The following is a 22,698-nucleotide window of genomic DNA, read 5'->3' as shown; positions in this document are numbered from 1 at the left end:
AGCGACATGAGCGTAGCGACAAAAGTTGGTGCATTCAGCGAAACAACCGCATAGTGAGCGCTCAGTAAACGGTTGTTTCGCCGAACGCAGTGTTAGCGACATGTCATAAGAAATTGACCAATCATATCAAAAGCTCGCGACGTTATAATGGAGACGGTGGAATTAGCGGAAGACGTTTCGCTGAGGACACAATTCACCGTCGACGATCTAGACATAGAAATTTTACCGCTAATTTATGAGATTATTCGCAGGTATTTATTCTCGATGACTCTTTCTTCTAATTTTTTGGTTAATTAAATTTGAGGTTTGAAAGCGGTCATATAACCTCAAACCAATTAGGATCAGAATATTTTTTAATCTACAATTCTTTTTATTTGATAAACTTGTCTAAAATATTTCGTCGCACTTTTGTTTTTTGTTGCTGTTATTTTTTTCTGTTTATATTTTTTATGTAATATATGTAAAATATATATATGAATTGTTTTTTTCATAAGCGTTATTATTAGATCGATTATAGTGTCGTAATTTTTAGCGTTGAGAAAGATCCACATGACACTACGCAAAAGGCAAAAGAGTCGCAAGACACTAGCCACAAAATCCTAGAATTACAGAAGAAATTAGATTCGGCAAGATCACAGGTAATAGTATCCTTACATAAATGTGATATTATTTTCTTCTGTGTCTACTGTTGTATTTATTTTTATAGATTAAAAGATTACCTGGAATAGAATATAGTAAAGAAGAACAATTACAAAAGCTCGAAACTTTGCGCAAGCAACTAAGACTGAAGCGTGAACTTCTATTAAAATATCGTAACACATGCACATTTGAGATACCAAAAGTGTAAAAATTGCATCTGCTGGAAAGACATATAAAGAAATAATTTTCAAGAATGCCTTTAAGGTTTCTTTTTCGATATCTATTAAATAATGAGAACTTAATTAATAGATTAGCGGAATCCAAACCGATAAGACACACCGCGCAATTTGTGGTATATGTGTTGACGAGAGCAGGTATGATTAACGGAACGCGTCGTCCTATCTCTAATCCACAAGACTTCATTAAACAGCTAAAAGATATCGCAGATCAATTGAAGCGACAATTAGAAGAAGAAAAAAATAAATTTAAAAAATAATTTATAATTCCACATAATTTATTTGTTAAACCTTATATATGGTTCCTGTATCTTAATTGCGGTAGTAATTAAGTAATTTATGTCTGTAAAATTTTCCCAGTAAAATATAATGTGTTCTAAAAATTTTTCACGTAAAATAAGATTTTTATTAATTTTATACCTTCTAATCAAATTATAGCAGACAATTAATAATTTATGCATAGTTGTATAAAAATAATAAAAATTGTATCACCGTGCGACCGTCGCCGAGCGCCGACGACGTGGCCCGAACACGATCACAGTTTTTAAAGGTTATACAAAAAGAGGAAGCTGTGTCGTATATCATTACATCGATGCATGCACATTAAACAAGGGAAAAAAGGGATTTTTGAAGGATTTCTAAATACGTGTTGGGAAGAAAGTATTTTTTAAAAGATCTGAAGGAATACGGCTCAACATTTGTTTGTTATATTATTGCTATATTGATTACCTGGATGATCAAATGCATTTGCCGAATTTATATGACGAGAGATGCTAATCACGTCGATGTAAATCTTTTTAAAGTTACGTTCAAGCTGCATACAAATAAGTGACAAGAAATAATTGCAAATACGTTACTCTCCTCACGTCATCTATGGATTTGTTTATAATAGCCACCGCCAGCTGTATTCTGGATGACATTGCACCATTTCTGATTAAATTTGTAAGTACCTTTGAAAAATCTATAATTCTTAACGAACGCAATAAAGCATTTTTTTGCTTTATTATTGCTTGGATATCTAGTATTTAAAGTTGTATAAATTACAGGTTTTCTCACGTGTGTACGTACCAAACCGATATGACGTCGGATTGCAGAAAGAACTGAGTAATTTGAAGGAAGAAATGGCAGGAATCTCAATGGTAGATGAGTTTGCCAGATATATAAAGCTCCTACGTCGATCCAACAACGTCGAGGGCATCTTGGTAAAAAACGGTAAGTTTTAAAACAAATATAAGGTATAATGCCGATATTATTTTGTCAATTTTTTTTTTTTTACAGTAAAGCAACGAACAAATCGTGTATTAAAACTTAGGATGTTACTAATTTATGTCTTTCGTGCATTAAATGTAAGTAGCTTGCTTAAGCAATTCTTTCATCGTCGCGATATAAAATTATAAAATTGAAAGCAAAATAATGTAAATGCAATTCCTATTGAACTCTATATTGTTTCAGGGTATTTTAATTTTGCGACTATTGTATATGTATAAAAACGAGCCAGTCATTATTCTTCCAAAGGATATATTGTGGCCAATTCAAAATCTTTTGAGTTGGCCATGTCAGCACGAAAACGCCATTTCTCTACTAATGTGGCTTAGTATCACCCGATTAGGAATATCTGCATTTAAAAAACTTCATACGTGATCTAATAAATTTTTGTACAAATAATTAATAATTTAATTTTGTTATGAATTAAAAGAGAAAATCAAGAGCAGCTTGTAATTACGGATATCGCTTTTTATCGTTTAAGCGTTAGGGCTCTTTTTCTCTCGTGATTGTAAACTCGAAGGAGCGTCGAGTGATCTAGAAAAATGAATAATCGAATTTCACGGCAGCAGTAAACTTTTCAGTTTTGTACAAATTACAGATCGAAAGACGAAAAGTAAACTTTGTCGATTACAAATTATTTCGTTATAACCAGAACCAACTTAAGTCTGTAATATTTAATTGTGAATTATTACGCTTAATATCTTTCGCCCAGAGTGACGAGTCCAATCTTCTAGTATATATCTTACGTTGACCGATATCTTGCAATAGTCTAAAATTGTCACCTAATGTTTCCTCGCCGTTTGAAAGTTTCCGAAATGTGTTTATCTATAAAGATAAAATGAGATAATATTTTGTTATATTTGTCATTAAAAGAAATTAGTCTTTTATTTCTTGTAATAAAAGACATACTTGACGGACAGATAGTGGCGTTGGAATAGCGAAAATTATCCAGGTGACTACCTCGCTACAAGGCGGAGTTGTGAGAGAACCTTTGTATGTATAAAATACATCGGTGTTGGATGGTATCAAAGATGCTAAAGTGATAGATATGTTAACTGATCGCTCTGTATGCGCCCATTGCACATCCGGTAACTTCTGTATGAGAGGTCGTACGAGTGTGTTATCTTCATCTTGCAACTGAAAATACGTTAATTCATTTAAGTACTTTTATTTCTAAGCAGTAATTATTTTACATATTTTTTTTTCACTTGTACGGATAACACATATATTATTTGAATTATTTCAGACGATAATGTAAAGCTTAAAAAGTGATAAGATAATTTTTAAGCGAGTCAACCCACCTGAAAAAAAGTAGCTACAACGACCAAACCATCCTCGTGCCGTAACGCATGCGAAATATTGGGATATGCCGTATTACGATGTACAATGTGCATTTCCATCGGATACCTACGAATATTGATTTTGAATCGTTTGTTATTAAATTCGGCATTTTTTATAACGTCGTTTTTAGCGAATATAGTCGTTACCTTACGCCGTTTAATACATGTTCGGCCCCTTTACTATTTTTGATGCCCCAGTGAAAATGCAGTTCTTCCATTTCATATTGTTGATTCTGTTTTAGTATGGCACCGAATATATACGGCGATCTTTCGTATGTTGCATTTTTCTTCACAATAAGTTTAACTGAAAAAAAAGAGGCGCGTTATTTTTTTTTTTTTTTTTTTCCGTGAAAGTGAATAAGTAGGCAATCCATAAAGTCATGTATGAAAATTAAAAGTATATATTTATACCAGTTCGGCCGTTATTTATTAATACTTGTGGCGTTGGAAGAAAATCATGATAACCGACCATCTCGAGAGCTGGAAGTGGCAAAGCGATCGCTTTCGATGTAGATATAGCCACTGGTGATTGTAGTTCTCCTGCACACGACTCGTACTTTTGCGGCCACAAATGTTGCTCTAAAATAAAGCCTCATTTTAAGCATTTCTTTAAATGTCTTTAAACATGTTTTATTTTTGGAACTAAATTAATCTGTTAATTTATAAGATAAAGAAACTAAGAAGATTCCACTAAGAAGATCTTTTGATACTTTCATATCAAGTTTAAACTGATTTGCAAAATAAATGGTGATTAAAATCTTTGCCTGTTGCCTTACCTCTCTTACTGTATCCGAAACCATTAATTCCATTACGCGATATAAAGATGAAAACGAACCATGTCGGCGTTAAAACTTGTAGGATATGATGCATTCTCTGAATTTGTTTTTCATTAAAATTATATGATCCATGTACTACTGTGTATTTTAAAAGATAATTTTCTAATTTATATATGATTTGTCGTTCGTTACTTTGCGCGTCTTTTATTTTTATTTTTTTTTTCTTACGACGTTTAAGTCAACTTACGTTTATCCTTTGCAAGAAACGTGTGTACCAAGGTATACACGTACGGCACGTCGACAGACAGTTACGCTGGAAGGAATAGCAAACAAATATATAACCCAAATGTAGTTGCAAGATATCGAGAACGAGTGTGTCCGTTAAATATTAGCAGCGATGCATATCATTATTGGCTGCACATGTTGTAATCTTTCAAATTACAGTCGCGTCTCGCAGCACAAAAGTATAGCAAGATGTTCTTTCCGCTAAAATAATGCGTAAGATACATTAAAGTAGGACACTTTACTTTATTACATTCGCCTTTCGATGATACATTATACATAAAAAGAGTTTAAAAGACATTGTCTCAAGATCGTAATTATAATTTATTTATACGCTTTGTTATAAAATATAAATTACAATATTTTCACGATATGAATATCTACAATAAAATACCTGAGTGTTGCGTTTATTGTAAAATTTCAAATATACATATCACAGACAAATATCGGATAATTTTATATTGATCAAAGATAGTTTAATAACTAAAGTGTCAACGAAACGATGTATAATGTAAATCATGAAAGTTGTATACAAGAAATCGTACGTGTTTTACGTACACGTACCATCAAGAAACTTTGGCTCAAAAGATGCGATATGAAGGAAGGCATAATTGATTAAGTATTTACAATTAAGAGTTCTATTAACAATTATTGAGAATTATACACTTTATACATATAACAACAAGATAAAGATCTTGCCATTCTCTTGAACGATTTTTAAAAAATCTGTTTTAAACGCTACGATCTTTTCAGGTTTTTCTACCGAGAATTAATTATTTCTTTATACTTATATCGAGATGTCTTTGTATATACATTCATAGAAAATCTATATTCAACTATCGTCGTTCAGCGCCAGTGTTTACCACAAACCATACGCCACACAATCTTTTCTAACGAAATCGATGTTAAACACCATAAAACATTGGACTATAATAAAAGTGCAGGAAAAAAAGAACCCATCTATTAAAATAGCATTTAAAATTTAAAATAATTTGCTTAAAGTAACCGCGTTTTTCTTTTTAATTTAATATAATACTTTTAATTTATATCGTTGAACTTCTAATTTTCTTTCTCACTATATAATGGTAAATTTAATCTTTTGCAATATTACGAACTCTTCAAAACTGTAGATTACATAAACTTTAAACTTTTCAAATTTTAATTGCAAGCCAAAAAAGTTCATTAAACTGATGTACAAAAACTTACTAGAGAGATTTGATTTAAGTGCCGTTCAAACTTTCTCTGCATTATCTTGCGTTATACTACGAGTAGTTATTTGCAAAGGTATCGAGAATAACTCCTCCCATGGTGGCTGAATAGAATTTATGACAGCCTCGACAGCACCAGGAGAAACGAATTCCAAGGTCCAGGTTTCCTCGAGACCCGCAATATCATCCAAGAAATTCAAAATCAACCAATTATTGCAATGTTCCTGTAAAATTATTGCATTATAATTTGAAAATAATTATTTAATAATATGCGTAAAGAATGCGTGCGCCTAAATCGCAAAATGTGTATTTTGTATAATGTATTTTCTTAATAAAAAAAAAAAAAAATTATGTTCTATTAAAATTGCATCAAATGCAACTGGTTAAAACACTTTTTAAGTTGCGGTAATTAATAGAAATTACTAACTATTCCAATCAAATTGCTCATAGCCTGCTCCTTAGCAATCAAAGGCTCTTTATCGTTGCCTGGTATAAGCCATCGAACGTCGTCTCTCAATATCACTAATGTCGCACCCGTCACTATTAATCCTGACAGTTTCAGTTTGGTGGAAACGTTTTGACATTTCAGGATTGCAGAAGAAAATATTGCTAATAATCGTACAGTATCCCCAGTCTGATAATTGGCAGTATTCGTTAGTATATTATGCATAAGAATACTGTAACGCTCTGGAATAGAGAATTCTACTTCGCAACTTGCAGGCAATTGCAAATCTGAAATCAATAAAAACATAGAAAATAAACAAAATATAAATCAAGCTTACTCTTGGGATATATTGTACTTTTGTTTGTCTCGATGTTTTTTCTCCGATTCCGAAACGAAATCTGTTTAGCAATTAATTAAATATTTCAATACTAGAATACATTTACTTACCCGTGATATAAAATAGAAAATTTGACGTTCTTTGAAAATCTTGCAGAATACAGAGCAGAATAATGGCGAGATGCTCCTCGCTGACTTTACTAGACTGTTCCAACTCTATCGAAACACCCTGCTTAAATGGCAGCGGCACGAAAGACCTTAATCTATCCGTTGTCCAACTAATTTCTTTGTGAAGCCAACGTTGTGGATCCTCCCTATTACAAATTTCTGTTAATTTTCTTGTCCTCTTTCTCTCTCTGTGTTTTTTAGTGACTAAGAATAACTTTTATTACTATTAATTAACATCGGAGTAATCACATAAAACCAGTTTTTAATAATTATTTTAAAAATAAAAACGGACTATAAACACTGTTTTTAGTTTCTGTTAATATTTTTATAATTTTGGATATTTAAATTCATAATAAGTACGATACCCTTACCCTTCTGGTCCGTCGATCCTGAGAACGTAAAGTTTAGACGTAGACAATACTAAACATCCAGGAAATGTCTCTTGCATAGAAGGCATTAAAATTTCAGCCTATATAGATGAGAAAAGCGTGAAAAAGACAGCACGTGAAAAAGAGAATTCTACGATCTTACGACTTAATTTGAACTTGGCGTATATTATTCGTTAAATTCAAGATACCTTGAGAAGAAATACGAGCTCTTCATTCTCATGTTCGAATACATTTAGAATGATGTGCAGTTTGATCCTATGATCTATGCTGCTAAAATCAGTATACGAATATTGCACATTACCACCAAAAAAATTTGATGTTTCTTCACCTTTTAAGGTTTTGCCACCGATCTTGATACTCTGTAGCAAGCCTGAACATAACATATATAGAGATATATAAATGAATAATGACATTGCTATTAATTTTTACGCCGCGATAAAATTAAACCGTAATATTAATATTAAAATTTGTTAATTTTACCTCCTAGCATCGATGTTAAGCTTGTCATAGGAGTAAACGCAATGTCTTTCTCGCCATCACTACTATGAGACTTTGCATCAGTGTTCGTCGATTTGATCATCTTATTTTCATATGCTGTGCATATGCTGTCTGTCAACGAACCTACAAATAATTTTGTTTAATTTAAATCTCATAAACTTCACGTATAATTATTACATAATAATAACAAGACAATTGCGTAAATACTGCACATTTCATTAAAAGACTCAATAATTTTATTTAATTATTTGAAAAAGAGAGGAAAAAATAAAAAATACGAACCTGAAGAACTGCTTTCTGTTAAACCTGTCATAACTGGCGTTGCATCTGGTATAGTTATTAAAGAAGGAGCGATCGCAGCACGTTTCTCTTCCGTCGAACGTTTTCGATTTGGTGTTACATTTGTCCTACATTAACGGATATTGATTGAAATATGAAACAATATAATGAATAGACGATAAGATGATAAGAAAACATGAATTGCATGAAAAAGTAGCAGACTAACTTTAGAGTTTCATCCAAGACTTCAATGCTACTCTGGCTTGGATTACTGAGTATCTCTATGTCACTCTCATATTTTTTTGTCGGGACATTTGTGGACGGTGTTGACTCCCTCGACTCTTCTAAACTCGTTGCTGAACCTGATAATAATAAATATTAATTAAGAAAGATAAGTATTTAATTGCTTGTTAATATTTCTGAAAATTGAAAAAGAGAAAAATAATGAATCAAAGAAATATCTTACATAAATATTTTACATAAATCAAACATGTCAATTAAAAAAAAATACGTGGCGCTTACAGAAATAAAAATAGAAAATTATAAATGTTTTTATATATGAAACAAAAGAGTAGAAGAGAGGAGTAGAAAAGAGAGGAAAATAAAATTGTATTAAAGATATAAATGCTTAATTTTTTACTGTATAAAAAGAAAAATTTAAACGTATCAGCCGCAAAAAGAGTATTTTTCCCGAAGTTAAAAATTATATTTAAAAAATAATTTAGAGAGAAAGGGAAGATAATAAGAGGGGGATAGGGAGAGAAAGAAAGAGAGTGAAAAAAAGAAGAATATTAAAAAATGCTGTAACATAAATTATTGTAGCTGAAGCTTACAGCAGACTCGAGCTTGAGGGTGAGAGTCGGAGTGCACCAAAGAAGTGGTAACGGATTTAGCTCCACTTTCCATTCCACCTGCACCGGTATTAGTATGTTACAGTTCCCATTAAATGTGGTATAAAACGTGTAAACGCGCGCACACAATCAGTATGTATGTAATATGCACATCAACAATAACATATTAATTACCATTAAAGTGCATTCGCTATTATTTAATTAACTAATTAAAAAAATTTAATTAATTATATTAGAAGTTAAATAATTATCAGATCAACTTCAACACGATTAATAGTTTTGCACAAATTGTACATACTGACTCACATATAAAGGTATAATTTTTAGAAATTTACTTTAAAAAAAAAAACCATAAGACAATCGTAACATTATATAGTATTATTTCTTTTAATTTAATAGGTTTTAATCTTGCTAATTCTAATTTCTTTCCAATAATTGTCTCGCGGAAATTAAACTTTTAAAATTAAAATAAATTAAAATTTAAATTACTACGATGCGACATTACAATTATGTTCGCGATACCACATCAAGAATCCGTACAGATTGTGCATGTTTTTAATAAATTTCCACTTTTATGTAAAAAAAATCTTAATACACTAACAGGATACGATAATATTAATATTGCGTGATAGACTTACCAATACTAGAGAATGATTCAGAATGTGCTAGATTAAGCTTCGTTGGATTCTCTGTTAGCTGATTCTTTATTTGTTGAGTGTCTACGTTAGATGTAGTTTCTATTTCGATGACTAAGCTACTGTCACATGTAGGGCACTTAAACTGTTTTACACCTGAAAAAATCCATCATTAACAAAATTGTTTTTAAAATAAATTATCTTCTCCTATCGTTAAAAACAAACCTGTCATCATTTTACCACCGGACGTCACGTTATATGATTCCGGATCTTGCGAGAATTGCGTCGAACACTTCATGCACTTAAAAATTTTGAGTAATATCGGCCGGATCTCTATTTGCTCATTAATTGTTGTTACAATTTTCTAAAAACAGATTACAGTATAAACCCAATGAAATTATATCGAAGCAGGATTCCTATTACCTTTGCATCTTCTGGTTGTACAAAGTATCGCCGATTCTCCCTATCTCTTCTAGTGGTGTCAAAAATAATGTCAACTGTAGGCGGATCGCTTCTGCCCAAGACGCAAGACAATATGGAATTTGTCGACCAAGAAAATTTAATTTTTCCCGTAATTGCATCTCTCTCTTTAATGTCTCTGTGAGTATTACGATAAATTATTTTAAGAAAGCTGTAACTTTTGTTTTTTCTTATAAATAATTTTAAAAAATTTAATGTTAAAATATAATTGCAATCGTAAATACAGATATGCGACAAAATAGTCACTTACTCGGTAGTTATCACCAGAAAGATGTTTTCTAATTCTTCATCCGCATTCTTTTTTTTCTGAACAATATACAAATCTCCAGTTTCTAAATTAAAAAATATTAACTTATCAAGAGTCCAATATCACAAATATGTTATTTAATACTTTATATCGCGCGAGTTTTACCTTCATTGGGATCATATTCGATTACAGGTGTAGCACATGTTTTTGAAAAATCGTCCAATATCTCAGTCTGAGAAATCTTTTTATCGTCATTTATATACTCTACGATTTCTTGTGATTCAGACTCATTGAAAGACTTTTTATTATCTATTGCATGAATTAGAGTATCGTGAAGAGACGCTGTATTAATATCATCTAAAATCTGTATTTTAGATGTTTGTGATTCTGTTGACTGTGAAGCAGAACGAAGACCCATAATATCCTCGACAAAAGTTCCAGCGTGACTGCTCAGCCAATTACTCTCGCCAAATTTTTCTCGTAGATCCAAAATACGCTTTTTAGTCTCCAAATAATCCTTTGATTCTAGAAAAAAAAATTTATTTTACCACTAGTTAATATACACGGAATAACGCAACCGTTATTAAATTAATTAATTATTATATTCCATTGGATTACTTATACATTTACATTTACACGCACACGCATGCAACCTAATATAAAAAAAAAAAATTTACCTAAACGGGAAGATGCCACTACGTCAGGCAGTTTTTTAATTTCATCTCTCTCTTGATCAATCTCATCAATGATAGCTTCTTTAACGTTTGGTTTTTTTTTACTCCTAGTTATACTCTTTTCTAGGCTTTCAGGCAATGATACTGTTTGACGATTTAATCTATCTTCGCCGAGTTGTCGCGTATCAACGTATATAGACAATGAATTGGTCAGAGATACGGATTGATTAGTGGATATTGAAAAACCCCGATTTTCGGCGACTAGAGTTTTTTCCAAATTCGAAAGTGGCAGATGATCTAAAACAAACTGCAAGAATTTAGTTAAATCTGTGTTACATTGGAATATCTGTGTCAATTTTTCGTAATTTAATCATTTTTTATTTATAATATTATACTCTATGCAGTAATACCTTGCTGTCTGATAAACTCGGATGTAAATATTTTATAGTCATTTGCCGATGTCTTGGATGATATGACAAAGGATTTCCTTCCAAGGATAACCACAACAGAGTAGACATCGTTTGCAACGGCCAAAGGACTAAATGCTCTATTAAGCAGTTAAATGACAAATCTAACTCTGTCAGACATTCTAGGCCTTGAAGACCTGTAATCGAAATTTGTAGTAATAAGAATAACAAATAATTTGTTAAATTATTAATCATGTACTTATTTCTGCATAAAATAAATAGTTACTAATCAATCAAGAACAGAAATAAAAAATAATAAAAATAGTAACTTACCACTTAAATTATCAATATAATTGTTTTTCAACACCAACATTTGTAATGAATGCAACACTGCCTTATTGAACACAGGTACTTGTTCTAATTGGTTGTAACCTAAATTTACATATCTCAAATTTGACAAGCAAGAAATTTCTTTAGCATTAGTTATCAAGTTATGACTCAAGTCCAATATTTCAAGCCAAGGAACTAATTCCAATGATTCATCTAGACATTTAAGAGCATTATGAGGCAACACCAAATGTTTTAAAGATGCCCATATAAAACCAACTCCAGCATCACCCCCACATGCAGCTGTAAATAAAAAAAGTTCTTTAAATAATAAGAATTTGATAAAAATTTTATGAATAAGATTAAACTGTTAACAGACAATTGCAACATTATTTTGTACATTTAAGCACATAGTTACCTAATAATTGATAAATTGTGGAAACTCCTTTTCTACCAGTACATACAATACTTTCCAGCTGACCTCTAACACTCTGTAGACCCTTTAATAACTCAATAGATACCTGTTTCAGCTCCAAATACTTTAAATGTCTAAACTTAGAGATGTCAATGGTAACTTTAACATCAGAAGAATAATGTGTCACTTTCAAACCTATTGTCTTCTGCACAAAATCATGTAGAAACTTTATATCACGGAAGATTTCTATTTTAGAGCTGTTACACACATGAAATGAGGAATCTAATTCTTCAGATTCTGATATAACCATTGAAAATGCTTCATTGAGACTATGTAGCAATTTTGTTGATAGAGACAACTTGCTGGAGGCAATTAGGATCTTGTCGCCATTCTGACGAAGAAGTCTCACCAGCTCCTTTATTTCGGGCGAATTAATTACGTCCTGCGAGTGACTCATCATTCACAGTCATTTAATCCGTTATATATCGCAGAACAAAAGCTTCTTAATCCATACTATTGTTGCACTTTTTTAAGGTTTTATGCTTCATGTTAAACTAAAATAATAATGCGTTACACCGTTAGTTTTGTTGCAAAATGTTCGTCACTTCTGATATATAAATTTTTGAATAAATGAGATAACGTTATAACTGGCAGCAATATTCATTTCATTTTTAAACAAAAGTATAATTACTTGAAATTCGTCGTAATACAAACCGTGAGGCTAATAGTAATACATTTATTTATATTATTTAATGCGCAATTATTAAACAATTAGGGTCATAACATGACGAGCAATGGCGAGAGGCGACCATAGACTCGATGAAACTGACAGATCGGGAACTGGCTTTTCTATGCTTTTCTATTATGTCTGCTGGTGGCGTGTCAACATTACCGGATCTGCCGGCAACGTCAGATTGCCAACGGAAGTGACGTTGCACGCTCGTGGCGTTCAGAGATGTGTTGGCAATGCGTACGTAACGCACGTATGTAAGTAAGTATGTATGTATGTATGTATGCATACAATACGTGCAACTCGCTCGGACACCTGCAATTAGATTTACCGCGGAGTTAGAGGGCAAGACTCGCTTACGTTGCGCGTTACATAAAATATTGGCACGAGTTTCGGATTCGCTGCTTATACTCCTGTCATTGCGCGCATTGGTTTAGTTTATTATTTATTAACAGTGGACCGCGCCTTACTCACGTCTGCGGTGAGTATAATATCGAGCTGGCGATTCAGACAGAAACGCCGCGAAATTTGCGGAATTATGTCGCCGTTAAAACGTGATATCGTATCGGAATGCGGAAATAAAGCTGGTTGACGAAATTGCCGATTCGATCGGTACCTTTCACCCGCGATTGCCTCTCATCTTACGTAAAACGGCGAGCTGGTTTAAATCTCACGCGTCACGCACACACGCGCGTACACACACACACACACACACAATGTGACATCTGCTCGCAAGCGCACCAGCACCGCCGAGGACTGTCGCTTGTCACATCAGTTTCTGAAGATCGGCGTGATCATCTTCGTCTCTATCTTCTCGTTTTTTTTTATTTTGACAGGTAAATACGCAAATTTAAAGCTGCTACCCGCCGGAAATGCCAGGTCGCTAGGACGTGGTCTCGGAATCCGACTTTCGTCGCGAACAAGACATTTTTTCCATTTGCGAAAACCTTTAGAACACTTTTGCGTGCCGCCGTACCTCGAAAGAAGAAGCAAAGCACCTTACACTTCTGTTTTTTCTTTTCTCAAGAAACCTTTTAATCTCCCAATTCTTGAGCATCTCAATTCTCTTCAGCGTGCCCCACCGATGGACAACAATATGTTGTCACCCGATTATACGATTCGTTCAAGATACAAAGGTTCGATAAGCTATCGTGTTGCGATATGTATACGACATTAAAGGCAGGTGATAAAAACGCACACTCGCGCGAACGAATCTAATTTTTGTTTGTTCTTAAGGTGTAGTTACCTTTTTCTTTCGCGTCATCTGTTGACTTGTTGTAATTTTTGAGAGAGCTAGAATTGATTAAAGTCACATTGCGCCAAATGAGGCAATAAATTGAGTGAATCATATGTTTAGCTGATGAAATCTTTACCACTCAGTTCATCAACCATTGACAATTATATTTGTACCTTTGCTGCAGAGTTGAAGATGGGTCTGGACATCTGAGCTTTGAGTCAAGAGTCAAGGGCAAAATTCAAAGTGCCACAGTTATGTACATGCGAGCATTGACAGTTTATGGAAAAAGATTCAGATTTAAATACTGGAAGATGTTTAATGTCTACATACAAGAGCGATAAATAGTCTGATTAATTGTGAAAAAAATACAGGTTATTAATTTTACTAAAGTGTACTGCTACCTGGGATACTATGTCAAGCATTGGGCCTATTATATCACAAACTATCACTCACTTGCCAGAGAAGGAGCATGGCGCTGTCCCAATTGTGGATTACTCTAGCATCAGAGGCAAGGTAAATGAATGTTTATACTAAAATATTTTCTAACAAGTTGTTTTTTTTAATATTATTTTAAACTGTATATTCTGAATTTTAGAATATACTGGTCAGTCCGTCTGAAGATCAGTATGAACTGTTGCTGAGAAGATTGAAAGAAAGGATTCAAGATGGGGGCAGTGAAACAATCTTTGATATTGGAATTGCTGAGGGTTAGTAAATAGTCAAACAAAAAACAGTAAAAATGATAAATATGATTGGCATATTTTTTTTTTACTGAACATGGCCATTAATTTTATCTGTGCCATGCTTTCAGACGGATCCGAGGATGGATTAAAGGAAGACGAATACGAAGCATCGGTTGCTACTTTACAATCTCTTGCTGCAACATTAGAGGCGGATTGCGTGCTATTACGTCAGAGTAAAGCAGATCACGGTCAAACGGGCCAATATTTAGTGAGAAGACGTTTAGATCGACAAGATTTCTTAGAAATTAGGTTTGTATTTAATAATTCTTGTATCCCTGCTCAATAGTTTATAATTATTTTTTTATTATATTTAAAGAGTTGCTGTGGTCGGTAATGTGGACGCTGGGAAATCAACTCTTTTAGGAGTCCTAACTCATGGTGAACTTGATAATGGACGAGGATTGGCACGTCAGAAATTATTCCGTCACAAACACGAAGCTGAAACGGGACGTACTAGCTCGGTTGGAAATGATATACTTGGATTTGATAGTGTCGGTAAGTTCCTGTTTTCTGTTAGATGCTTTATGATATGTAATTATTTATTTACTACTAGTATCGTTATGTATTTGCAGGTAATGTAGTTAATAAGCCTGAACATGGATCATTGGATTGGGTGAAAATATGTGAAAAATCCTCTAAAGTAATTACATTCATTGATCTCGCTGGTCACGAGAGATATTTAAAGACAACTGTTTTTGGAATGACAGGACATGCTCCAGATTTCGGTATAAACATTATTGTTGTAACTGTAAAGTCATAATTTTATTAAGCATATTGTTTCAGGTATGCTAATGATTGGAGCAAATGCTGGCATTGTAGGGATGACAAAAGAACATTTAGGACTTGCTTTAGCATTGTCTGTACCCGTGTTCGTTGTCGTAACGAAAATCGATATGTGCCCGCCAAATGTTTTGCAAGAAAATTTGAAGCTATTGATAAGGATTCTGAAATCTCCTGGCTGTAGAAAGGTTCCAGTCACAGTAAAAACCCCTGACGATGTAGTTGTTAGCGCTACTAATTTTGTTTCAGAACGGTAAGTTTGACACATTAGAATTCTATGCAAAAATGATTAAAAAAATTTTGTATCGGAATAATATACAGGATTAGTTTTCGAGAGCGATACTTTATATCAAACATCCTGTATATAAAATATTATATTATAGTCATTTTACGCAGGTTGTGCCCAATATTCCAAGTGTCTAATGTATCCGGCGAAAATCTAAATCTTCTCAAGATGTTTCTCAATTTACTGACTGCGAGAATTACTAGTCATGACGATGAACCTGCTGAGTTTCAAATAGACGATACATATTCCGTACCGGTATGTACGTTATTGTATTCACTTTCCCCTTTTTCTCTCTCTCTCTCTTTTTTTTTTTTTTTACGTGATACAAATATTATTTAAATTTTTAAAAACTACAGGGAGTTGGTACAGTAGTGTCGGGTACAACTTTGAAAGGCATCATAAAATTAAATGACACATTGCTATTAGGACCCGATCCGTTGGGTCGTTTTACGCCTATAACCGTCAAAAGTATTCATCGTAAGAGGATGCCTGTCCGCGAAGTAAGAGGTGGACAGACGGCTAGTTTTGCCCTAAAGAAGATTAAACGATCGCACATTCGTAAGGGTATGGTAATGGTCGCACCCGCACTTAATCCACAGGCCTGTTGGGAATTCGAGGGTGAAATTTTAGTACTACATCATCCTACAACAATTAGTTCCCGTTATCAAGCAATGGGTAATTATCGTTCTGGTCGTTTATAATTGTTACATTTGTCATCATATGAATCGCTCATTTTCAATATTATTTGCAGTACATTGTGGCAGTATAAGACAAACTGCTTCTATATTGTCAATGTCCCAGGATTGTCTGAGAACAGGTGACAAAGCTTTAGTACATTTTAGATTTATCAAACATCCCGAATATATAAAACCTGGACAGAGAATGGTTTTCAGAGAAGGTCGTACTAAAGCGGTAGGAAATGTAGTGAAACTTATACCACATTCGAATAATATATCTACGCAAACGTCCAGAATTAATAAGCCGAATAAAACATCGCAAAGTCGACAAAATACCAACATACAGGTATACATATATGTATATACACAATTATATAACTAAAATAAAATGTACTTCAAAATTATTTTTAATATTTTTTTTATCTTTTTAATTTTTAAAACTGTTAAATTAAAAAAAATAATTTTTTAGTTAAAACATATTTAAACTTTTACTATTCTCAATGATTTTATAAATATATTATTGAATAATTTTGCTATTTCAGGCAATGGAAATAACCGAAACTGATTCAATGATTGAAACACAAACAGCTAAACAAGAGAATATGCCGCAGAAATCTGGGCTAAGTCAAAATAAAAAAGGTAGGGGTCGAAGAAGCGGACGATCTCATAACGCTACCAACAATATTCAGCCTTTAACAGAACAGAACCCTCCCGCAAAAATGTAAAAGCTGTCTGTGTACAAAAAACATCTAATGATTGTATACCTTCCTGCTACATGAGTTTCTCAAAATGTGATCTACAATATAAGATACAAAATTATCGTACTGTTTCCAATTTTCTTCTGATAAAAATCTGTATTCTATAAATTATGTAAAAAAAATCTATTCTCTACAAATTTATTAGAATATAGTAAATGATATAAATTCATTGCAATACAATTTTTCACGTTTTCACTAGTTTAATCGCATTAAAAAAACATTATTTTGACAATGGACGAGGTATGAATCGGTATTTATAAACTATATTATTTTTGTAAAATGTTTATGCATATCTTAAATCAGTATCATATGAAATAAAATTATTATCAGAAAATACATGACGTACATCTTCATTTTTACAACAAATATAATGTGTATATGGATACTTAGACATACGTTGTAACATTTAATGATAAAACTTTAAATATAGCCAACGATATGTGTATATTGTAATAAAATTTATTTTATATTTCAGCTCTTTAAAAAATATATAATTTAGTTTATTCAACTTTGTAATGCATTTTGCAATTTTAAACCAAGATGTATCGTACTATATTTGAGATACTAGAACAAACCACGCGCACGCTTCGCGATTGCTATTTTTCGAAAGGTCCCAATTTGTCCGTGTTATTATAATAGAGTAATCTGGTAAATGACGTGTTACCGGTTCCAGAGACCAGATTAAAAATTACGCAAAAAAAAATGATACGACTCACCAATCTGCATGAGCTTCAACGGAGTTGAAGAGTTCTGCCGGTGACTGTAACATAAAATAAAACATTAATATAGACATAATGCTATTTAAATTATTGTAAAGGTAAATCTTTATTTTTTTTCAAGCTTTCTTAACAAGAAAAAATTTATATTTACCTATAAGTTGCTCCGCCGATGCAGGATGCTCCTCCTCTCAGATGGGACGTGACGAGCCATCCTTCCGCGCACAGGAAACTCGCGAACACCCCGACCGTGATTTTACTATCGCGAAATTTACTAAACACTGTCGCGCGTTATTTCTCGGCACTTGTTTTTATTTTCAGAACTTTCTTTTTACAGCAGTGCCGAAAAATAACGCGCGACAGTGTTTAGTAAATTTCGCGATAGTAAAATCACGGTCGGGGTGTTCGCGAGTTTTCTGTGCGCGGAAGGATGGCTTGTCACGTCCCATCTGAGAGGAGGAGCAGGCCCGGGACGGGCATCCTGCATCGGCGATGAAACTTATAGGTAAATATAAATTTTTTCTTGTTTAGAAAAGCTTGAAAAAAAATAAAGATTTACCTTTACAATAATTTACATAGCATCATGTCTACATTAATGTTTTATTTTATGTTACAGTCACCGGCAGAACTCTTCAACTCCGCTGAAGCTCATGCAGATTGGTGAGTCGTATCATTTTTTTTTGCGTAATTTTTAATCTGGAACTGATAACACGTCATCGACCATATATTGTGTGATTGACATTCGACATGTTGATAGAACATTGGTAGAAACAATAGATAATTAAAAAAAATGATTTTTGCACATATGTATTCAGAAATTAAGACTTTATTCGAGTTCTCTCAGCATATACGTGTATATAGTGACACTTAGAGTTGATCCTTTCAAGGAGTTAGTCGCTTAGGATCGCGCGGAAACATAGATACTTTGCGAATGTTGTCCAAGCCAAGATATAGCATAACTACTCGTTCCATACCTATACCACCACCAGCATGCGGCGGACAACCATATCTAAAGGCATCGATGTACGATTTGATCTTCTCGATATCTAAAACGAACAAAAGTAGACAAAAATCGAAAATTAATTAGTTAAAAAATGATGGAAAATTGTTTTATCAAAAAGTTTCAACGTTGCAAATATCGATAATATTTTTCATATAAATATCTTATTACTTACCAATTCCATGATGTTTGGCACGTTCGGTAAGAAAATCCGGATCGTGAATACGTTGTGCTCCAGAGATGATTTCTTCGCCTCGCATAAACATGTCATATGAATTGGATACTTTCTATAATGTGAGATTAAATTATTAAAAAAAAAAATAAAAAAAATAAAAAATGTATAATTAGACAATATTAAATACTACAAAGAGCGCGTTATTTACTATTTATTCTTTCTTAAAGAAAGCTGTTTTACATTTAATAATTTTCGGCAAGAAACAATGGATTGTTTTGGATAAGATAAAGCTGAGATAAAACGGAAACGGGCTTTTTAATGATAGGATAAAATATAAAAATACTTACAGGGTTGTTTGGATCCGGCATTGTATAGAAAGGTCTTACAGCAAGAGGATACTTGTCCAAAATGTAGAAATCTGTATCATACTGAAAAAAGAAAAAGTATAAGACAGTGAAATCACTCGAGATTTTGTACTTTTAATAACAGTGCTTAGTTATTTTAATTACTAAATTCTATTTTATCAAATTATTTTGTGATCTTACTTTACTCTTCACGAGTTTTCCCAAGAGTTTTTCATTTGGCGTCGACAAATCATCCTCTTCCCCAAGAATAACGCCTGCTCCTGCCAACAATTCGATCGCTTGTGGGTACTCCAATTTTAAAGCCGGTTCAAGAAACTTGAAAGGCTCCACTGGATACTGTTGATTCACTGCCGCTATATCGTCTGCATAACTATTGAATTCCGAAGTGAAGTAAATTAATTTAATAAATTACAATTCGTAAATATATCGGCAGGTAATACAACGAAGGAATGAAAAACTAATATAAATAACTAACTTATCGCGTAACCCTTTAAACAGCTCGGTGAACATTTGTCCAATAGTATCTATCACTTCATGATAATGATACTTGAAAGCCATTTCCAGATCAAGCCCTACAAATTCTGTTAAATGTCTGTGCGTATTGGAATCTTCCGCTCTGAAAACTAACCGCGACACACAGTAAATGTTACGTCAAAGATATCAAATTTACAAAAAAAAATATTTAATTCTTTAGGATTTAATTTGTTGGATTATTGGAATAAGAAAACTACTCTTTCTCTCTCCTAATTTTGCCTTCAGTTAAGTTTGAATCATACGTTTAAATAATATAGCACGAAATAAAATACAGCTGTTTCACTCAATTAAATTGACATTATCTGCTCACGTGAATATCTCATTCAAATACGACAAAAAAAAACTCAAGAATAGTGGTCCGAATTTACAGATACCGCTGAATTAATAGTATAAAGAACAAGAAGGAGCTTTCAACTTTTGCTAGATGTAACATTCGCGAATTATTAAAATTAAAATTAAATAATCTAAAATATTTATTTATATAAAATACAATATACCTGCTCCAACAGTAAAAACTTTATCGAAATCTGCAGCAATTGCCATCTGCTTGTACAACTGTGGTGATTGAGCTAGATAAGCATTGCCTTTAAAGTAAGATACTGTAAATACGTTTGCTCCACCCTCGCTGGCTGCGGAAATAATTTTAGGAGTGTGAATTTCGACAAATCCCTAAAAAAAAAAATAAACAAGAGAAAAGAAAGGGCTTTATATATATATATATAAAAAAATACCGTTATGCTCACCTTTTTTGTTAGAATGTCTCTAAAAAGTTTACAAACTCCAGCTTCCACTCTGTAAATCGCTTGATTGGCAGGAGTACGTAGATCTAAAATTCTATTATCTAGTCTAGTGTCTTGATTCACCCGTACATTTAATGCCGTTTCGTCAGTTTCGTTGCCTGCAGGTCTCGCAGCATCTTCTATTTGCAAAGGAAGTTGTGGTTTTGCAGCACTTACCACGAATACTTCCTTTAAATGAACCTCAACATTTTTTTGTGAACACGACTCGATTTTCGACGGTACAGACATTACTACAGCCATCACATCGATAATAGATTCTTTTGTAATGCTAAATTGAACAGAATGCTACATTAGTACACACATATAATATTCTAATTAATTTTACAAATGTCTTAAAGATTTTACTTGGATATAAACTTAATCATCTGTTTGCTGATTTTTTCATTCACGGCGGCTAATCCTTGGACGGTATAGGATTGTTGTCTTAACACGATAAAGCATTGTTTACCTATAAGATTAGAGACAGATTAAAATAAAGTTTAAATTTTATTTGTACAAAATTATAACTAGTTTTCTATAAAGTAACATTTATTATTACCCTTTGCTCGACTAGTGTGTAAACGACCTCTCAACCAAACGGTCTGATTCTCTAGATTTTTATTCAGATTTTTTATCACTGTAAACTTTCTGTCCTCAAACTTTTCTTTACTCTGAATCATATCCATTTGTCCATACTTTCCAATAGATACATCCTCAGTTTCATTTGCAGATTCTTGCTGGGAATGCTAAAACACCATAACAAACATTGATACATATTTATTTTATTAATACTTTTTTTTAAATAAGTTCTAAGTTTATACTTTAACTTATTAAAAAAAAATTTAATTTTTTAGATAAATTATTATAAAATTACATACAGACTGAGCACTTCTCTCTGCTTTTTTTGCTGCTTTCTGTGCCTCCTTCTGCTGCTTTTTAAGTGCTTTCTTGGACATCTCATCTCTTTGTAAAAAAAATGACATAAATTTATTTCAGATATTGCTTGAAATAATATTAACATTGATGCTAACTGATCAAAAGTGTAATTAAAATTAAAATACTACTAATATATAAATGAGTTAAGTATTATTACTTGATTAATATTAAATTATATCTGTAAACAACTGTAATAAAAATAATTTGTCTAACTTAAATAACAGATAAATCAGATAGTTGTATAAATAAGATTAAACAAATACCCTAGTGGAGGACACTCTACTGGTTTGTCTTCACCCATCTGCAAAAGATGACACATACAGATTACATCATCCTACTGATATACAGAATAATCCTGAGACACATTGACATATTTTAATAGCACATTTAAACTCTAATCTATCTTTTTTATATTTTTATATTATGAACAGTATTATATACAATAAGTTTTGCAAATATTTGCTTTCAATATTCAACATACTTTACAAATACATGCTGCTCTCCATTTATATTAACTCAGATAATCCTCACATGTGATGTTATTTTGTCTTTATTGTTCAATAAATATTGCATAAAGACAGAATGACGTTACAGGTGAGACATATTTGATGTAAATGAGTAACGTGTATAGTAGTAATTCTTTTATCATGAACTTTAATCATGCAGATGGTATTCGGTAGATGTTAAAATATACATACATATATATATATATATAATATGAAAATATTGAGAAAAATTGCAAGAGAAATAGAATATGTACATACTTTTTATCCTTAGTTCGACGAACTTGACAAATTTCAATAACTTGTACGAAAAGAATACTAATGTGATGAAAGATCTGTCCGTCCTCTTTATCTATACTGTATCCAACTGTGGTAACTCTATCCGAACCGACAGTATCAACCCACACTAGTTTAGAAGTTATCTTTTTCTTTGCACATAAAAGAAGGAGATAAACTGTAAAACAGCTGCAGGTTAGGACTTTTTCACGCGATGAGCAGCAGAGAGCTCAACTCGGAATCGCGGTCTCCACGCGTACAGATACAGAGGCTCGTCCGTGTGAAGCCAGCGCTTCGGCTGCCGT

General features: G+C 32.7%; 6 protein-coding genes across 9 annotated transcripts; 3 read left to right on the top strand and 3 right to left on the bottom strand.

Annotated features, from left to right (window-relative positions):
• The first annotated feature begins 42 nt into the window (after positions 1 to 42).
• On the top strand, positions 43 to 982 carry Med9 (mediator complex subunit 9). The gene is made up of 3 exons (XM_070661076.1): positions 43 to 251; positions 533 to 638; positions 707 to 982. The coding sequence occupies exons 1-3, from the start codon at positions 148 to 150 to the stop codon at positions 845 to 847; spliced, it is 351 nt and encodes a 116-aa protein (XP_070517177.1). The 5' UTR covers positions 43 to 147; the 3' UTR covers positions 848 to 982.
• A 368-nt stretch (positions 983 to 1,350) lies between these two features.
• On the top strand, positions 1,351 to 4,242 carry LOC139105139 (guided entry of tail-anchored proteins factor 1). Its single transcript, XM_070661075.1, has 4 exons — positions 1,351 to 1,817; positions 1,922 to 2,087; positions 2,154 to 2,221; positions 2,328 to 4,242. Exons 1-4 carry the CDS (start codon positions 1,749 to 1,751, stop codon positions 2,514 to 2,516), a joined length of 492 nt encoding a protein of 163 aa, XP_070517176.1. The 5' UTR covers positions 1,351 to 1,748; the 3' UTR covers positions 2,517 to 4,242.
• LOC139105138 (carbonic anhydrase 9) lies at positions 2,784 to 5,838 on the bottom strand. 2 transcript variants are annotated; one of them, XM_070661073.1, is made up of 8 exons: positions 5,746 to 5,838; positions 4,505 to 4,570; positions 4,258 to 4,354; positions 3,893 to 4,060; positions 3,629 to 3,785; positions 3,443 to 3,548; positions 3,051 to 3,278; positions 2,784 to 2,966 (listed from the first exon to the last, which is right to left on the bottom strand). In XM_070661073.1, the coding sequence occupies exons 1-8, from the start codon at positions 5,785 to 5,787 to the stop codon at positions 2,784 to 2,786; spliced, it is 1,047 nt and encodes a 348-aa protein (XP_070517174.1). In that variant the 5' UTR covers positions 5,788 to 5,838. The 2 variants fall into 2 exon arrangements, with proteins under 2 accessions (XP_070517174.1, XP_070517175.1); XM_070661074.1 differs by lacking the exon at positions 5,746 to 5,838 and having other exon boundaries at positions 4,258 to 4,395.
• Positions 4,840 to 12,764, bottom strand: LOC139105133 (serine/threonine-protein kinase 11-interacting protein). Its single transcript, XM_070661062.1, has 19 exons — positions 12,590 to 12,764; positions 11,902 to 12,452; positions 11,490 to 11,786; positions 11,160 to 11,353; positions 10,753 to 11,056; positions 10,241 to 10,600; positions 10,079 to 10,160; positions 9,772 to 9,946; positions 9,574 to 9,712; positions 9,352 to 9,504; positions 8,696 to 8,773; positions 8,089 to 8,224; positions 7,866 to 7,990; positions 7,566 to 7,706; positions 7,274 to 7,455; positions 7,068 to 7,165; positions 6,640 to 6,842; positions 6,175 to 6,479; positions 4,840 to 5,971 (listed from the first exon to the last, which is right to left on the bottom strand). The coding sequence occupies exons 2-19, from the start codon at positions 12,356 to 12,358 to the stop codon at positions 5,771 to 5,773; spliced, it is 3,630 nt and encodes a 1,209-aa protein (XP_070517163.1). The 5' UTR covers positions 12,359 to 12,452; positions 12,590 to 12,764; the 3' UTR covers positions 4,840 to 5,770.
• Positions 12,765 to 12,973: 209 nt separating this feature from the next.
• On the top strand, positions 12,974 to 17,445 carry Gtpbp1 (GTP-binding protein 1). The gene is made up of 11 exons (XM_070661068.1): positions 12,974 to 13,109; positions 14,050 to 14,378; positions 14,461 to 14,572; positions 14,677 to 14,857; positions 14,925 to 15,103; positions 15,181 to 15,333; positions 15,392 to 15,641; positions 15,785 to 15,929; positions 16,031 to 16,349; positions 16,426 to 16,697; positions 16,894 to 17,445. Exons 2-11 carry the CDS (start codon positions 14,277 to 14,279, stop codon positions 17,074 to 17,076), a joined length of 1,896 nt encoding a protein of 631 aa, XP_070517169.1. The 5' UTR covers positions 12,974 to 13,109; positions 14,050 to 14,276; the 3' UTR covers positions 17,077 to 17,445.
• Positions 17,446 to 18,633: 1,188 nt separating this feature from the next.
• Asprs (aspartyl-tRNA synthetase) lies at positions 18,634 to 22,641 on the bottom strand. 3 transcript variants are annotated; one of them, XM_070661083.1, is made up of 12 exons: positions 22,379 to 22,641; positions 21,878 to 21,915; positions 21,557 to 21,641; positions 21,238 to 21,424; positions 21,045 to 21,147; positions 20,643 to 20,967; positions 20,397 to 20,568; positions 19,841 to 19,988; positions 19,546 to 19,735; positions 19,348 to 19,428; positions 19,001 to 19,112; positions 18,634 to 18,871 (listed from the first exon to the last, which is right to left on the bottom strand). In XM_070661083.1, the coding sequence occupies exons 2-12, from the start codon at positions 21,913 to 21,915 to the stop codon at positions 18,708 to 18,710; spliced, it is 1,605 nt and encodes a 534-aa protein (XP_070517184.1). In that variant the 5' UTR covers positions 22,379 to 22,641; the 3' UTR covers positions 18,634 to 18,707. The 3 variants fall into 3 exon arrangements, with proteins under 3 accessions (XP_070517184.1, XP_070517185.1, XP_070517183.1); XM_070661084.1 differs by lacking the exon at positions 22,379 to 22,641 and adding an exon at positions 22,096 to 22,113; XM_070661082.1 differs by lacking the exon at positions 22,379 to 22,641 and having other exon boundaries at positions 21,878 to 21,948.
• Between the last annotated feature and the right edge of the window lie 57 nt (positions 22,642 to 22,698).

Source organism: Cardiocondyla obscurior, linkage group LG08, assembly GCF_019399895.1.
Source record: "Cardiocondyla obscurior isolate alpha-2009 linkage group LG08, Cobs3.1, whole genome shotgun sequence".
In the NCBI taxonomy this organism is placed as follows: Eukaryota; Metazoa; Arthropoda; class Insecta; order Hymenoptera; family Formicidae; genus Cardiocondyla; species Cardiocondyla obscurior.
Note: the sequence above shows the minus strand (reverse complement) of the source record. Positions and strands in the feature narration are given on the sequence as shown.

Excerpts from the sequence above, each read along its gene's own strand:
- Med9 (XM_070661076.1), top strand. The coding sequence starts at position 148 with ATGGAGACGGTGGAATTAGCGGAAGACGTTTCGCTGAGGACACAATTC. Across the intron at positions 252-532 it reads ATTTATGAGATTATTCGCAG|CGTTGAGAAAGATCCACATG; the intron begins GTATTTATTCTC and ends CGTAATTTTTAG. Across the intron at positions 639-706 it reads TAGATTCGGCAAGATCACAG|ATTAAAAGATTACCTGGAAT; the intron begins GTAATAGTATCC and ends TTATTTTTATAG.
- LOC139105139 (XM_070661075.1), top strand. The coding sequence starts at position 1,749 with ATGGATTTGTTTATAATAGCCACCGCCAGCTGTATTCTGGATGACATT. Across the intron at positions 1,818-1,921 it reads CACCATTTCTGATTAAATTT|GTTTTCTCACGTGTGTACGT; the intron begins GTAAGTACCTTT and ends TATAAATTACAG. Across the intron at positions 2,222-2,327 it reads ATGTCTTTCGTGCATTAAAT|GGTATTTTAATTTTGCGACT; the intron begins GTAAGTAGCTTG and ends ATATTGTTTCAG.
- LOC139105138 (XM_070661073.1), bottom strand. The coding sequence starts at position 5,787 with ATGCAGAGAAAGTTTGAACGGCACTTAAATCAAATCTCTCTA. Across the intron at positions 4,355-4,504 it reads GTTTCTTGCAAAGGATAAAC|AGAATGCATCATATCCTACA; the intron begins GTAAGTTGACTT and ends AAACAAATTCAG. Across the intron at positions 4,061-4,257 it reads TTTCGGATACAGTAAGAGAG|AGCAACATTTGTGGCCGCAA; the intron begins GTAAGGCAACAG and ends GCTTTATTTTAG.
- LOC139105133 (XM_070661062.1), bottom strand. The coding sequence starts at position 12,358 with ATGATGAGTCACTCGCAGGACGTAATTAATTCGCCCGAAATAAAGGAG. Across the intron at positions 9,713-9,771 it reads TACAACCAGAAGATGCAAAG|AAAATTGTAACAACAATTAA; the intron begins GTAATAGGAATC and ends ATCTGTTTTTAG. Across the intron at positions 7,456-7,565 it reads CTTAACATCGATGCTAGGAG|GCTTGCTACAGAGTATCAAG; the intron begins GTAAAATTAACA and ends TGTTATGTTCAG.
- Gtpbp1 (XM_070661068.1), top strand. The coding sequence starts at position 14,277 with ATGTCAAGCATTGGGCCTATTATATCACAAACTATCACTCACTTGCCA. Across the intron at positions 14,379-14,460 it reads ACTCTAGCATCAGAGGCAAG|AATATACTGGTCAGTCCGTC; the intron begins GTAAATGAATGT and ends TCTGAATTTTAG. Across the intron at positions 15,334-15,391 it reads AGGACATGCTCCAGATTTCG|GTATGCTAATGATTGGAGCA; the intron begins GTATAAACATTA and ends ATATTGTTTCAG.
- Asprs (XM_070661082.1), bottom strand. The coding sequence starts at position 21,933 with ATGTGTCATCTTTTGCAGATGGGTGAAGACAAACCAGTAGAGTGTCCT. Across the intron at positions 21,642-21,877 it reads GTAGAGTGTCCTCCACTAGG|AGATGAGATGTCCAAGAAAG; the intron begins GTATTTGTTTAA and ends TTTTTTACAAAG. Across the intron at positions 21,425-21,556 it reads CAGAGAGAAGTGCTCAGTCT|CATTCCCAGCAAGAATCTGC; the intron begins GTATGTAATTTT and ends ATGGTGTTTTAG.